This window comes from Capricornis sumatraensis, chromosome 22 (assembly GCF_032405125.1).
Source record: "Capricornis sumatraensis isolate serow.1 chromosome 22, serow.2, whole genome shotgun sequence".
Lineage (NCBI taxonomy): Eukaryota > Metazoa > Chordata > Mammalia > Artiodactyla > Bovidae > Capricornis > Capricornis sumatraensis.
The window spans coordinates 8,624,537-8,639,844 of NC_091090.1; the positions used below are offsets into that span (position 1 = coordinate 8,624,537).

At 43.1% G+C, this 15,308-nt stretch overlaps 1 protein-coding gene across 9 annotated transcripts in view; it reads left to right on the forward strand.

Moving 5' to 3' along the window:
* Positions 1 to 15,308, forward strand: part of DST (dystonin) — a 522,626-nt gene that overhangs the window by 385,646 nt on the left and 121,672 nt on the right. For all 9 annotated transcript variants that reach the window (XM_068960483.1, XM_068960482.1, XM_068960484.1 and 6 more), the window contains 3 exons: positions 2,633 to 2,809; positions 7,950 to 8,073; positions 14,161 to 14,369. In XM_068960483.1, coding sequence (XP_068816584.1) covers positions 2,633 to 2,809; positions 7,950 to 8,073; positions 14,161 to 14,369 — 510 coding nt within the window. The remainder of the gene's footprint in view (positions 1 to 2,632; positions 2,810 to 7,949; positions 8,074 to 14,160; positions 14,370 to 15,308) is intronic.

A 15,308-nucleotide genomic window follows, 5' to 3' on the forward strand; every position in this document is an offset into this window, starting at 1 on the left:
AAAGGACAGTAATGGTATGAACCTAACAGAAGCAGAAGATATTAAGAAGAGGTGGCAAGAATACACAGAACTATACAAAAAGATCTTCACCACCCAGATAATCACGATGGTGTGATCACTCACCTAGAGCCAGACATCCTGGAATGTGAAGTCAAGTGGGCCTTAGGAAGCATCGCTGTGAACAAAGCTAGTGGAGGTGATGGAATTCCAGTTGAGCTATTTCAAATCCTACAGAATGATGCTGTGAAAGTGCTGCACTCAATATGCCAGCAAATTCAGAAAACTCAGCAGTGGCCACAAGACTGGAAAAGGTCAGTTTTCATTCCAGTCCCAAAGAAAGGCAATGCCAAAGAATGCTCAAACTACCGCACAATTGCACTCATCTCACACGCTAGTGAAGTAATGCTCAAAATTCTTCAAGCCAGGCTTCAACAGTATGTGAACTGTGAACTTCCAGATATTCAAGCTGGATTTAGAAAAGGCAGAGGAACCAGAGATCAAATTGCCAACATCCGCTGGATCATCAAAAAAGCGAGAGAGTTCCAGAAAAACATCTACTTCTGCTTTATTCACTTTGCCAAAGCCTTTGTGTGGGCCGCAACCAACTGTGGAAAATTCTGCAAGAGATGGGAATACCGTACCACCTAACCTGCCTCCTGAGAAATCTGTATGCAGGTCAAGAAGCAACAGTTAGAACTGGACATGGAACAACAGACTGGTTCCAAATAGGAAAATCAGTACACCAAGGCTGTATTTTGTCATCCTGCTTATTTAACTTCTATGCAGAGTACATCATGAGAAATGCTGGGCTGGAAGAAGCGCAAGGTGGAATCAAGATTGCCGGGAGAAATAGCAATAACCTCAGATATGCAGATGACACCACCTTTATGGCCAAAAGCACAGAAGAACTAAAGAGGCTCTTGATGAAAGTGAAAGAGGAGAGTGAAAAATTTGGCTTAAAACTCAGCATTCAGAAAATTAAAATCATGGCATCTGGTCTCATGATTTCATGGCAAATAGATGAAGAAACAATGGAAACTTTATTTTTGGGGCTCCAACATCAGTGCAGATGGTGACTGCAGCCATGAAATTAAAAGACGCTTGTTCCTCGAAAGAAAAGTTATGGCCAACCTGCTGCTGCTGCTGCTAAGTCGCTTCAGTTGTGTCCGACTGTGTGTTAACCTGTAGACGGCAGCCCACCAGGCTCCTCCGTCCCTGGGATTCTCCAGGCAAGAACACTGGAGTGGGTTGCCATTTCCTTCTCCAGTGCATGAAAGTGAAAAGTGAAAGTGAAGTGGCTCAGTTGTGTGCGACCCTCAGCAAGCCCGTGGACTGCAGCCTTCCAGGTTCCTCTGCCCATGGGATTTTCCAGGCAAGAGTACTGGAGTGGGTTGCCATTGCCTTCTCCGTATGACCAACCTAGACAGCATATTAAAAAGCAGAGACATTACTTTGCCAACAAAGGTCCGTCTAGTCAAAGCTATAGTTTTTCCAGTAGTCATGTATGGATGTGAGATTTGGACCATAAAAAAAGTTGAGCGCCGAGAATTGATGCTTTTGAAGTGTGGTGTTGGAGAAAATTCTTCCGAGTCCCTTGGACTGCAAGGAGATCTAACCAGTCCATCCTAAAGGAGATCAGTCCTGGGTGTTCATTGGAAGAACTAATGCTGAAGCTGAAACTCTAATACTTTGGCCACTTGATGCAAAGAGCTGACTCATTTGAAAAGACCCTGATGCTGGGAAAGATTGAAGGCGGGAGAAGAAGGGGACGACAGAGGAAGAGATGTTTGGATGGCATCCCCAACTCAGTGGACATGAGTTTGAGTAAACTCCAGGAGTTGGTGACGGACAGGGAGGCCTGGCATGCTGCAGTCCATCGGGTGGCAAAGAGTCAAACACGACTGAGCAAATGAAATATGAACTGTAACTATAGAGTGCTTTGCAGCCTCAAACTTGAGAAAGGAATCTTCATCTGTTAAAATTCACTTCACAAGTGTTTGCTTTACACATATATTTGATTAGTATTATTTTAATACTGAGTGGCTAAGAGACAGTTTCCATTTCTATTATTCTTGTGGACCAGTAAGAGAATTTTGTTTAAAAACAGCGAAAGAAATAAAACAGAGAAAACATGTCCCAGTTGAGAGCATAAGCTGAACGGGCTGACCAGGCTGCCCCCATGGCTTGTGGAGCATCGTTGGCTGTTGGCCTTTTCTTTCTCCTGGTCTGGATTCTTCCCTCCTCGTGTTGATCAGTCTTGTGCAGCATAGAGACGTGATCCATGAAGCACGGAGACCATCCCTCTGTCTGATGTACACTCTACGCCTGGTGTGTCAACTCTGTGAGACGAGCCCCTCTGATGACTGACACCTAGGGTCCTCAGTCTGGCTGAAGACTCAGCCCTGAATGGTTTTGAACTGGCATAAATATAATCTGTCTCCTTGTGTTTATGGTGACTTTCTGAGTGGTTAGAGGAAGCATCTGCATATAAAGGAGAAACTCTTTGCTCTGTAGGTTTTGCTCACTGTGGTTGAAGTCTGGTGTCTTACAGGTGGCATGTCTCCTAGGTCCTGAAGATTGTGTACAGAAGTAGCAGATTTTGATTCCCACTCTTCCTTTGTTTGATTCTCAGTGCAATGTCCTTGGGAATAACCTCAAAGACCTGGTGGATAAATACCAGCACTACGAGGACGCCTCGTGCGGGCTTCTTTCTGGGCTCCAGGCCTGCGAGGCCACAGCCAGCAGACACTTATCCGAGCCCATTGCCGTGGACCCTAAAAACTTGCAGCGTCAGCTGGAAGAGATGAAGGTAAGAGAAACGAGAGGGAGGGAGAGATCCAGCCCCGCGGTAGTCCCACAGGAAACCTTGCTTTCCCCCGACTTGTGTGATCCTGCCCGCAGGGCAAGGGAAGAGAGTCTAGGAAGGTGTGCGTGTCCCTCCATGGGCCTCCTGACTTGGTCTTCCGATGTCTGTCCATTTCTCTTTCTTCTGCTCTGGTTTAGCTGGTCTGACACTGCTGTCATGGTTGATATCCCCCACCTCCTCCTGCCCAGACACAGCTTATACTCCAGTCCTGCCTGGACCAGCTGTGGTCTGCTCTGACTTGTTTTGTTTGTCATCTTTCTCCTTCGTTGGCTCTGACGTCCGCAGGACTGACCCTTGGTCTACTTTGCTCACTGCTGCATGCCGGGGCCCCCGTGGGTCCTCGATGAGCGTCCACGAATGGATGGGGGCCAGGGGACAGTCACTGTCACACTCCACGTGGCCTCCTGTTGAGTTGCCCTCTGATTCACAGAGGTGCACACTTCAGTTGTCACCTCGCCCGCTTCTCGGAGAAGCCGCCTGCCCTTCTGAATGTGCAGGGTTGCTGGGGGACTGTGTAATTGTGGGGTCTCAGCCACACCCCCAGTGGCCCAGAGAGTCCAGCCCATTTCGTACATTTCAGGTATATTTTCAAATCCGCATGTAAGGGGAGAGAACTTTTGAAAAATGTTCTTCTCCTTTCATGCGACCAGTAATTCTGATTTTGAGGGATGTCCCTGGTGGTCCAGTGGTTAAGATTTCATGCTTCCACTGCAGGAGGCACAGGTGGATGGCAGGCCAGGAGACTAGTATCCCACACGCCAGGCCATGAGACCTAAAAAGGAAGAAAAACAATTTGAGTTTGTATGTTTCATTTCTAAAACCTATTCTGTGTTTCCTTCTAACAGGTGAATAGCAATAGATTATTCTCAGCTTGATAGAAAGTGAGCATTAGTGCCAGTGAAACCACCGCCCTTCAGATTTGGTTGCATCTGTTCGTTACAGAGTCGGAAATCACTGTGCTGTTAACGAGAGAAGCAGGTCCTCTACTGACTTTACTGACCATTAGGTATTGTGTGAGGCCAGTGTCTTTTGGCAGGAGGAGTGCTGTGTCGTTCCCTGGGGTAAAGTGTGGCAGCTTAAAGCTAAGCAGAGACGGGAGGGCCTGGGGCTAGAGGGCAGGCCCCCGGAAGGGGCTGACCCAGCGCTACCTGTGGCCCGAGCCAGGCCAGCCCCACAGGATGTAGCTTCCCCATGTCAGGGGTAACATTCTCAGTCCTGAGGCTCGTGTGCGCGCGCGTGTGTGTGTGTGTGTGTGTGTGCGCGTGTGTGTGTGTTTCTCTCTTGCCCACAAGCCCGAGAACAGATCCATCAAAATGAAGTTTTCAGTCCCCGCTGGATGACAGGTCCAAGGACAGTGTATGCTGGCAGAGGAGATGTTGTGACTTAAAGGCCATTATTTTAATAGGAAATGTCAGGAGCTGATGGTTATTAAGATTGCCGGTATTTCATTTAATTAGGAAGTTAGGTATTTTTAGCATTGGAAACTATATGAAACAGAAATACATTTTTAGTTAGGTCTATACTAACAAACTGATTACATCCTGTATAAAAGTAGTGTTAATATAACTAAAGGAAAAAAAAGTGAAATGGACGCTATGGCTTTTTAATGAAATAGAAACGTGGATTAATTCTAAAACCTGAAGACTTCCTTGGTTCGTACAGAGGAAGAAGACTCCTCTTAAGGCAGCCAAAGAAATGGAAAGAGAGAGGAATGTCTCCAAGGAGAACGAATTCCAATTAAGCCACAGCATCATTTTAGAAATTAATTGTGTGATTAAGAGTTTTTCCTGGCACGTGGCGATGTGTTCCTCACCAGTGATCTCAACAGGTAGTGAGGATGCGTTTTCATGAGGACTAAGGAGTCTCCCTTTCTTGCCTTTTACCAACAACGTCTTGCAATCATTTGTCTTTTAACAATAATACAGACACCTGACTACTACAAAATAATCAGTCTTTTCTACATTTTCAATACTAACTTCTACTTATATTCTGTTGTGTGATGAATACAATTTGGGGCACCCAGTGGGTTCATTTGAAATCTTTTAGGCCAATAGCACACTGTTAGTAGTGTTATTTTTCAAATCACCATTGGCTGTCCTGTAGGTAGTCTGATACCACTGGGCTAGAATGCTGCTTTTCAAAGTCAGTGGACAAAATGAGATTTTTAGTTCCACGTGAAGCATAGAAAGACAAGACCCTGGGACCCAGGTAGAGGCCTGGGTTTGGAGCCAGGCATGGGGCCGTGTCCCATGGATGGCGTCGACCTTCCCTGCTTGCTCTGATCTCGGGAAGGGTGATGCGTGCACGGAGACTTTTGTGAGCTGGACAGCTGCCCGTGGCTTTGTAAACTTCACTCTTTTCTGGCCCAGGCTGGAAGCCAAGGTCGTCATCCTGCGTTGTTCCCTGTCACGGATGCTGCTTTCGTGTCTTAATTTAATCGAAGTCCATTAAAGCAGTATATGGCGCCCATTGGATGCTTCAGTTCGCAGTTTCGTAGCATTATGAACTGCTACCGTGGCTAAATCAAAAGCTGGTAACATGTTGTTTAGCCACTAAGTCGGCTCCGACTCTTTGTGACCCCAGCGACTGCAGCCTGCCAGGCAGCCCTGTCCTTCACGGTCTGCTGTCTGAGGGGCTCTCAAAGTATTCTCCAGCACCACAGTTCAAAAGCAGCAATTCTTAGGCACTCAGCCTTCTTTATGATCCAGTTCTCACATCCATATGTGACTACTGGAAAAGCCATAGCTTTCACCTTATGGACCTTTGACAGCAAAGTGATGTCTCTGCTTTTTAATACGCTGTCTAGGTTTGTCATAGCTTTTCTTCTGAGAAGCAAGAAATGCTTGCTTGCATTAAGAAATTAAATGCTTGCTTTAATTTCATGGCTGCAGTCACCATCCAGAGTGATTTTGGAGCCCAGGAAAATAAAATCTGTCACTGTTTCCACTTTTCCCTCTTCCATTTGCCATAAAGTGATAGGACCTACCTTGTTAGGGACTGAAACCTATTGACTGTCTTGAACATAATTATGAAGAGAAAAGGTGTGGATGTTTTGAAGAGAAAGGTAAAGAAGAGATGCTTTTTTGTAATCTGTTTTTCAAGTTTTAGGATGGTCGGTAGGGCCATCGTTGGTATAGGATATTTTTATAAAACCATGATCACTTTTTCATGAATTCATTCATTCAGAGACATTTATATGCTAGGTCAGCTATTAGGTTTTGTGAAGACAAAAGGTGTTAAAACCCTGTCTCTGACTTTGGGGAACTCACATTCTAAAGAATACTCTTTTTGGAGGTACCTTTAAACTTGCTTCATTTCCTATAAACCTGTGTGAAGTGAATAAGCTGTCTGTGTGGCTTAGATTTCAGTCCATTTTAGGTGAAGTTCCTGTTTTGAGAAATTTCTTACCGTTAATGGCAACTAAACCTGTGGAAGAATTTCCCAAAATGACCCTTTGGATGCGGGTTCTTTGGTCTCTTAGATCACCTGTAGGATCTGGTACTCAGATCACAGGTCCCAAGCTGGCCCTTTTTTTGTTGAACCTTTGGACATATGTGCAGCAACTTGTGTATTATCACAGCTTCTTGGATATGGGAGTTAATTGAGGAGATTTTTGCCATCGGCTTTAGGCATTTGATTTTTGTTGTTGTTGCTGGAGGCTAAAATAGAGGAGCTTTTAAAACGTTACACCTTATATCTTCATTTATTTGCTTATTCATTTACTCATTTATTCCAGAAACTTCCATCAGTGCTATGTGACCAGCGCTGGGTGGGGCAGTAGTACCGGAACTTGGATAGTATCAATTCCTAGTTCACACGGAGGTTCCAGTTTGATAGAAGAGACAGATCAATGCAGTGATATTCACAGGGCAAATCTGGGAGCTCCTCGGGGCAGTGTCCCAGGCTGGGGTGGGAAGAGACAGGGAGGCCCCCAGGCTGAATGTTCAAGGTTAGAGCCAAGCTCAGGGTTGCCTGCCAAGGTCAGTGCGTAGAGATGCTGGGGCCTTGGGTCCAGGAAGAGTGAATCTTTGAGGGATAGCTGTGTCATGGGCCACACCTGGGACCGGAGGTGGATAAAGATGAAACTGAAGATAGAACTAAGGAATAGATTTCCGTGGGCCATGGACAGAAAGTTCCAGTATCCCCCTTATTCTGAAGCATGAGGAACCCATGAACGATTTTCAGAGCTGAGTCATGAAGCCGGGTGTGTGTCTTCCATCAAACGCACTGGGGACTGTATTGGGGAAGAGACTGGAGGGAGAGCATGTGGTTAGGAGGCTTTTTCCAGTGAAGTGAGAGATCATCCTCCTGTGGTTCGAAAATACAGAGCAGGAGCCCGAGTTTAAACAAAGGTGAAGCAGCTGAAATCGTCAGGGCTTGCTGCCTGGTTTGCAGATGGGAAGGAGCAGGGAGACACCACCTGGGGACCGTGCAGCCCGGGAGCAGGCCCGGAGCCGCCCCTTCCCCAGACCCGGCCCAGCCCACCCCACGGGAGTTCTCCCCGCCCAGCTTTCCTTACTCACCTTTGGCACTCACCACTTCCTGCCTTAGACCAGAGGATCCAGTGGCTGAGCTTTGTATCTGTGTGATCTTTGTATCTTTCATAATACAGCAAGCTTTTTTGAAATTGGTCTGATGTTAAATAACTTCTGTTTCATTGATGGAAATGAATATGACTCAGCATTGAGTCAGGATGTGCTGAGAACCCTTAACTATCTCCTTACCTGGGGTCTGAAATGGCCCCAGAGGATTTTTGTTGTTTGTTTCTCGTTTGTCTTTGTTTTCTGGAGGTTTTGGGGAACTCGGCCTGAGGGTGGAGTGTCTGAGGATCAGGACTGAGGCTGTTTATCGTGAGCAGATGCTGAGGGTTTATTCCAGGACTGAATGAATCTGGATGATCCCAAGTGGCTGCTGGTTCCTAGTGCCGCTTTATACCTGGCCTGATTCTCAGAGTTCTGGTGTCAGTTTCTGCTGATGGCAAATCTCTGGCCGATTTCGCTTTGTCTTACCGTGCACCTTTTTTTCATGCTGCAAATCTGTTATTCAGTCCTACTGAGTGTAATTGAGGCATTTGATTCTCCAGGCTCTGCAGGGACAGATATCAAGTCAGCAGGTGGCTGTAGAGAAACTGAAGAAAACAGCTGAGGTGTTGTTAGACTCCAGGGCATCTCTCCTTCCCGCCAAGAATGACATCCAGAAAACGCTGGGTAAGTAAGTGTGCGATGTCCTCGCCTCTGGTCTCGTGGGCGTGTTCTAAACAAAGGTCTCCTAATAGACTTGGAGGCATCGCTCCCTAGTACATTCCCGTTACTTTCACTCTGGAACAGCTCCTCCCAGTCTGAGCGAAGACCCGCTCTCCGTGGCAGGTGTGTTAGCGTCTTGGGAGTGGGGACTGGTTGTGTGGTTTGCAAAGAACATACTTAAGTTTTAATTTAGACAATATAGCAAAACTTTAAAAAAACTTTTATAGTTGATTAACAGTACTTTGTTAGTTTAAGGGGTACAGCAAAATGATTGAGTTATACATGTATCTATACTCTTTTTCAAATTCTTTTCTGATAGGTTAGTTATTACAGAATACTGAGTAGAGGTCCTAGGGCTGTACAGCAGGTCCATGTGACTGTGTACTTTCTCTACGGCAGTGTGTACTTTCTTGATCCCAAACTCAGTTTATTCCAGCCCTTAGCATTTCCCGTTTAGTGATGTTTGTATTGTATGTCTGTTTCTGTTTTGTGAACAAGTTCATTTGTGTCAGTATTTTCAGGTTCCGCATATAAATGATATCATGTATCTGTCACTCTCCGTCTGACTTGGCTCACTGTGATAATCTCTAGGTCCATCCGGGTGGGTGCAGATGGCATTCCCCTGTTCTTTTTATGGCCGAGTAATCTTCCATCATATGTGTGTATTGATGCTATGTCTTCTTTAGCCGTTCATCTGCTGATGGACATTTAGGTTGTCCCCATGTCTCGGCTAACATAAGTAGTCCTGCTCTGCACATTGGGGTGCATGTATCTTTTCGAATTATGGTTTTCTCTGGATATATACTCAGGAATGGGATCGTTGGATCGTACGGTAACTCTATTTTTAGTTTTTTTTTGGGAACTATTCTCCCCAGTGACTGCACCAAATTATATTTCCACCAACAATGTATGAGGGTTTCCTTTTCTCCACACCCTTGCCAGTGTTTTATTGTTTGTGGACTTTTTGTTGATAACCATTCTGACCAGTGTGAGGTGATAACTTCATTGTAGTTTTGATTTATATTTCTCTAATAATTAGTGACGTTGAGCATCTTTTCATGTGATTTTTGGCCATCTGTATGTCTTCTTTAGGGGAATGTCTATTTAGATCTGCCCATTTTTTTACTGAGTTGCTGTTTTTCTGATATTGAGCTGCAGAAACTTTGTATTTTGGAGATGAATCCCTTGTCAGTTGCTTCATTTGCAAATATTTCGTCCAATTCTGTGGGTTGTCTTTTTACTTTGTTGATGGTTTCCTTTGCTGTGCAAAAGCTTTTAAGTTTAATTAGCTTCCATTTGTTTATTTTTGTTTTGTTTCTGTTACTGTAGGAGGTGGATCCAAAAAGACACTGTTGCGATTTATTTCACAGGCTCTGCCTGTGTTTTCTTCTTAGAGTTTTATTGTATCCAGCCTCACATTTAGGTTTTTTTAAAAAATTCTATTTTATATTTTAGTTGATTAAAAAAGAAATAATGTGCAGAAATCAGAGAAAGTAGACCCCAGCAAGATTCTTTTGGTTGTTGGGATTGGGCTGAGCTAGATTTTCAACGTACGGCCAGGAGCAGAAGCTTGAGAAGTCTTGTCAGAGTAGGGGCTCAGTGATATGAGATTGAAATGTTCCCGCTTCTCCTCTCCTGGGGTCTTTCGTGGTCCTGGAAACTCTGTTCAGTTGTAGTGATCCTTGTGCATCCTCTCACAGTAGATGGTGACTTTCTTGAGGACCGAGCTGTTATGCTACCCTTGGTATCTACTCACAGTGTTTAGTTTAACTGCACAGTAGATTATCGGTTAACGTCACTTATTGTCACTGTAGTTTTTGTTTTGACTTTGCTGCTTTTCCTGTATTTAATGTGCTGTTTGACATTATTGAGTATTTCTTGGTGTGACAATTTCTTGGTGTTCAAGGTGGATTTAGAAAAGGTAGAGGAACCAGAGATCAAATTGCCAACATCCTTTGGATCATAGAAAAAACAAGAGACTTCCAGAAAAACATTTTTGCTTTATTGACTACACCAAAGCCTTTGACTGTGTGGATCACAACAAACTGGAAAATTCTTTAAGAGATGGGAATACCAGACACCTGACCTTTCTCCTGAGAAATCTGTATGCAGGTCAAGAAGCAACAGTTAGAACTGGACCTGGAACAACAGACTGGTTCTAAATAGGGAAGGGAGTATGTCAAGGCTGTATATTGTCACCCTGCTTATTTAACTTATATGCAGTGTGCATCATGTGAAATGCCAGGCTGGATGAAGCACAAGCTGGAATCAAGATTGCAGGGAGAAATATCAATAACCTCAGATTTGCAGATGACACCACCCTTATGGAAGAAAGTGAAGAACTAAAGAGCTTCTTGATGAAAGTGAAAGAGAAGAGTGAAAAAGTTGGCTTAAAACTCAACATTCAGAAAACGAAGATCATGGCATCTGGTCCTGTCACTTCATGGCAAATAGATGGGGAAACAATGGAAACAGTGACAGACTTTGTTTTCGGGGGCTCCAAAATCACTCCAGATGGTGACTGCAGCCGTAAAATTAAAAGATGCTTGCTCCTTGGAAGAAAAGCTATAACTAACCTAGACAGCATATTAAAAAGCAGAGACATTACTTTGCCAACAAAGGTCCGTCTAGTCAAAGCTATAGTTTTTCCAGTAGTCATGTGTGGATGTGAGGGTCGGACCATGAGGAAAGCTGAGCGCCGAAGAATTGATGCTTTTGAACTGTGGTGTAGGAGAAGACTCTTGAGAGTCCCTTGGGCTGCAAAGAGATCAAACCAGTCCATCCTAAAGGAAATCAGTCCTGGATATTCATTGGAAAGACTGATGCTGAAGCCGAAGCTCCAATACTTTGGTCACCTATGCAAAGAACTGACTCATTGGAAAAGACCCTGATGCTGGGAAAGATTGAAGGCAGGAGGAGAAGGGGATGACAGAGGATGAGATGTTTGGATGGCATCACCGACTCAATGACCATGAGTTTGAGCAAGCTCTGGGAGTTGGTGATGGACAGGGAAGCCTGGCATGGTCCACAAAGCTGCAAAGAGTCGGACATGACTGAGCAATTGAACTGAATTGGTGTGAAAGAAAAATCCTAACACAGCAAGTGATTAACAGACCTTTCACTGCAACAGAGCTGGCATTAAAATATGAGTTGAAATTTTAGGTAAAGAGAAGGATGAAGCTTTGCTCTGCTAAAATCACTCTGTCTACTTAATATTCCCTATACGGGAATGGAATCTAAAAAAACAGTGGGGGTGTGTATGTGTTAGTCACCCACTAGGGAGGCCCAATATATACATATATATTTATGTATATATATGGATAACTGATACACTTTGCTGTACTGCGGAAAGAACACAACATTGTAAATCAACTATACTCCAATAAAAATGAATTTAAAAAATAAAACCACTCTGTAGAAGAGACACCTTTTTCATTTTTACAGCCATTCAGAATCTTTAAAAAAAAATTTTTTTTCAGATGACTTATTTCCAGCTGTATACAATATGCTTCTTCTAACTTACAAGAAGAAAGGCTTCATCTTATTTATGATTTTGTATTTAAAGAAGCAAGAACCCTGGAGGCAAAATATCAGTAATAATGACCATAACGTCTGCATCGTTTCAAGAAAATGTGAAAGAAATATATGAGATTTTATACTTCTTCTGTTACAGTATTTCTTTCATGGATTTAAGCAATGCTGTCGTGCAGCTTCTTTTTTTATCAGCTTTTTAAATTGCAGTGTAGTTGAATTGCGGTGTTTTAATTTCCGCTGCACAGCAGTGGTTCAGTTGTACCTGTATATGCGTTCTTTTATAATGTTCTTTTCCTTTGTGGTTTATCACAGGATATTGAGCACAGTTCCCTGTGCCATGCAGCAGGACCTTGCTGTTTATCCATCCTGTGTACAAAACCTTACGTCTGCTAACCGCCCCCGACTCCATCCTCCCCGACCCCCACTCACTTGGTTGCCACCAGTTTGTTCTCGAGAGACAGTCACAATCTCCTGATCACACATTTTGCCGTGTAGTTTTCAGCATGTGTGTATAGATAACTCAGAGATGCATGTGTATTTATAAATTTCAGATGTTACTATCTTAACATATTATGTGCATTATGGTTATAAGACACAAAAAATGTAATATGTTAAAGTATAAGATCAGAATATGAGTGGAAGTTACAACATGTTGCTCCTCTGTCCCAGGCACTGGTTACTTTGGTGCTGAAAGGACTTGGGTGCAGGGACTTGGGGGAGAAAAAAGACTATTATGTGTAATTCCGTGACTTGAAGAAGTACTTTGACATTTTCCCCGTTGTTAAGTGTACACAATTCACTTGCATTTGTTTAAAAATATATGTTACATTATTTAACATATGTTACATTGTTTTAAGAGTAAAACTTCTGTCTGGCATGGTTTTCTAGGAATATGTGAAAATATATTTAAGATAAAAGGAGTTTCTCTAAGATATAGTTGACTTCTAAGAGAACCAACCACTTTAAAAAGTAACATTCTAAAAGTAAATTTTGTTTGTACATTTTTCTAGCATAATTTTTAGTTACTAAAATTAAGAATTTAGTGATAATATCTTATTACTAAGTCCCAAAGTAAACTACACATTGATTAAAAAAATTTTTAATTGACATATAGTTGATTTACAATGTTGTGTGTGCTAAGTTTCTTAAAATAGTGACCTTACTTGGGAAATCACTTACCACGGCTAAACAGACAGGATGGTGCCCTGGGGAGGCTGCCCATGTGAGAAACGGCTCACCTGCCAGTTGTGGCCTGCAGTTCGGGTGACCTGCTCTGTGACTTTCACAGAATCATGAGCTTGAACCTGCTCCTGTCTGCCCTGGGCGCCTTGGTGCATATCAAAGACTGTGCCCTCCCCACCCCCTTCCCAGGGCCTTCTTAGTGTTTTCATAAAAGGAGCATGACTGACTCTCTCATTCATCCCGGCCTGACGTCTCAGTCAGGTGAACACTTGTCAAACTGTTTTCTCATGATGTAATATTAGAGCAAACAAAAATTATACGGAATATGTTCTGTGGGCCAAACATAAGGTATCAGATGATGGCAGTCAGAAATCATTACAATTTTTTGCAGATTCTTGGACAGTAAGTGATAATTGATGATTATTTTCCAGAGACACAGGTTGTGGGGAGGAAAGGAGAGAGGAATATAGTAAAAACCATTGTTCTTTAAATTTCTCATTGGTCTGCAATATAGAATATAGGATGTTAAAATGTAGAGCTTTATTTACAAATGAAAACTAGCCAGAAAGTTTTTTTTTTAAGCATCTCAAGTCTTCAGAATGGAAACTAATCTCATCTGATAGCTCAGCCTGTTAACTCTTTTTTTTCTTCCCTTTTGGTCTGCTGTTAAATTTATCAAAGAAATTCAGTGTTAACCTTAGAAGTGTAATCTCAGCCTCTTTCATTTAATGTGGATTTTCATTGTTGTCTGTTTTCTGTTAACATCTGCCTTTGCCACCTTCCATGCATTTGAATACTTTGCTGGGTGACAGAGCCTAAATGTGTGTGTGTGTGTGAGAGACAGCAAGAGAGACAGAGATTGAACTGATTTTTTTGTGTAAAGGTGAATTCTGAATAAATCCTTGGAAGTGTGCGTTTTCCCTTGGAATTGGCTCTGTGCAGCCGTCGCCTTCCCCACGTAGTTATGAGGTGTGGCTACTGTGAAATGTCACATTGAGAAACCACCATGTACTCCAACGATTGGCTGTCTGGAACTCGTTCATTTCTCTGGGACAGTTCAAATGTTTACACATCCCCAAATCTCTTTTCAAATCCAGACGATGTACAGTCATGTACACTAGTCAAACATCCCCAGCTTTTTATTTTCCACTGGGATCTTTGCTTTCTGTTTTCAGGTTTTGTTGGTGCTCTGATGGTGCAAATATGAATTTGCTACTTAAATCTTTTCTTCTTCCAGTTCTAGTGTGGGATTTTGTGATTCTCCTTAGCATATTCTGGAAAGGAATGGGGCAGAGAGCTGTTAGTGGTTGACGTTCCCTGATTCTTTTGGACCAGATGACATTGTCGGGAGGTACGATGACCTGTCCGCGTCTGTCAGTGAGCGGAACGAGAAGCTGCAGATGACGCTGACCCGCTCGCTGAGCGTGCAGGATGGCCTGGACGAGATGCTGCTCTGGATGGCGGGGGTGGAGCGCTGCCTGCAGGAGCCGTGCCAGCTGCCCTTGAGTTCCACCGCGCTGCAGGATGTCATCAGTAAAAGCATCGTAAGTGACTTCAAACAAGTAGACCGCTATCCAGTGGGGAAAAAACAGTATCTCAGGTTATTTAAAAAGTGTGGATGCTTTCATGCTCTGCCCGTCTCAAAGCCTCACTCATCCTCACTACACATTTTCATCCCTAAAATTAATATATCCGGGATTTCCCATGTGCAGACATAGAATCTATATATAAAGTGTTAGTATAGCATTATTTGCTCTTTTATATATATATCCTCCTCAACATATAGTCTTGAGTTGTAAGCCTCATTCTAGAGGGCAGAAAGCACAACCCTCTAATTTTCTTTAGGGAAAAACAGACTTATTTTTCCTGGGAACTTGAACCTGTATACTGTTGGGTTCTCTGGCTAAAATAGCACTTGATATTGGGTATATTCAAAATAATTGTAGGAAAGTTACTAAGAGGGTAGATCTTAAAAGTTTTTATCACAACAAAAAAAATTGTAACTAGGTGTGGTGATGGACGTTTCCTAGACTTATTGTGGTGATCACTTAGCGATATTTCCAACTATCGAATCTTCATGTTATTTGCACATGTGTCTGGCTTTTTGAGACCCATTGGATTGGAGCCCACCAGGCTCCTCTGTCCATGGGAGTTTTCAGACAAGAATACTGGGTTGCCATTTCCTTCTCCAGGGGATCTTCCTGACCCAGGGATTGAACCCACATCTCCCGTGACCCCTGCACTGCAGGCGGATTCTTTAGCTGCTGGGGCATCGGGGGAGCCCCATTATGTTGTCCAGCTGAAACTGACTTACTGTTTAACATTATTGTAACATAATGTTATATATATATATATATATATATGTCAGTTATATCTCAGTTAAAAATTATATTGAAAAAAGTGTAATGATGCTTCAAAGATGGGTAGATTTAAGATGAATTTAAGGCATAAAGAGATGTTTCCTGAGTATAGCAGCGTGGAAA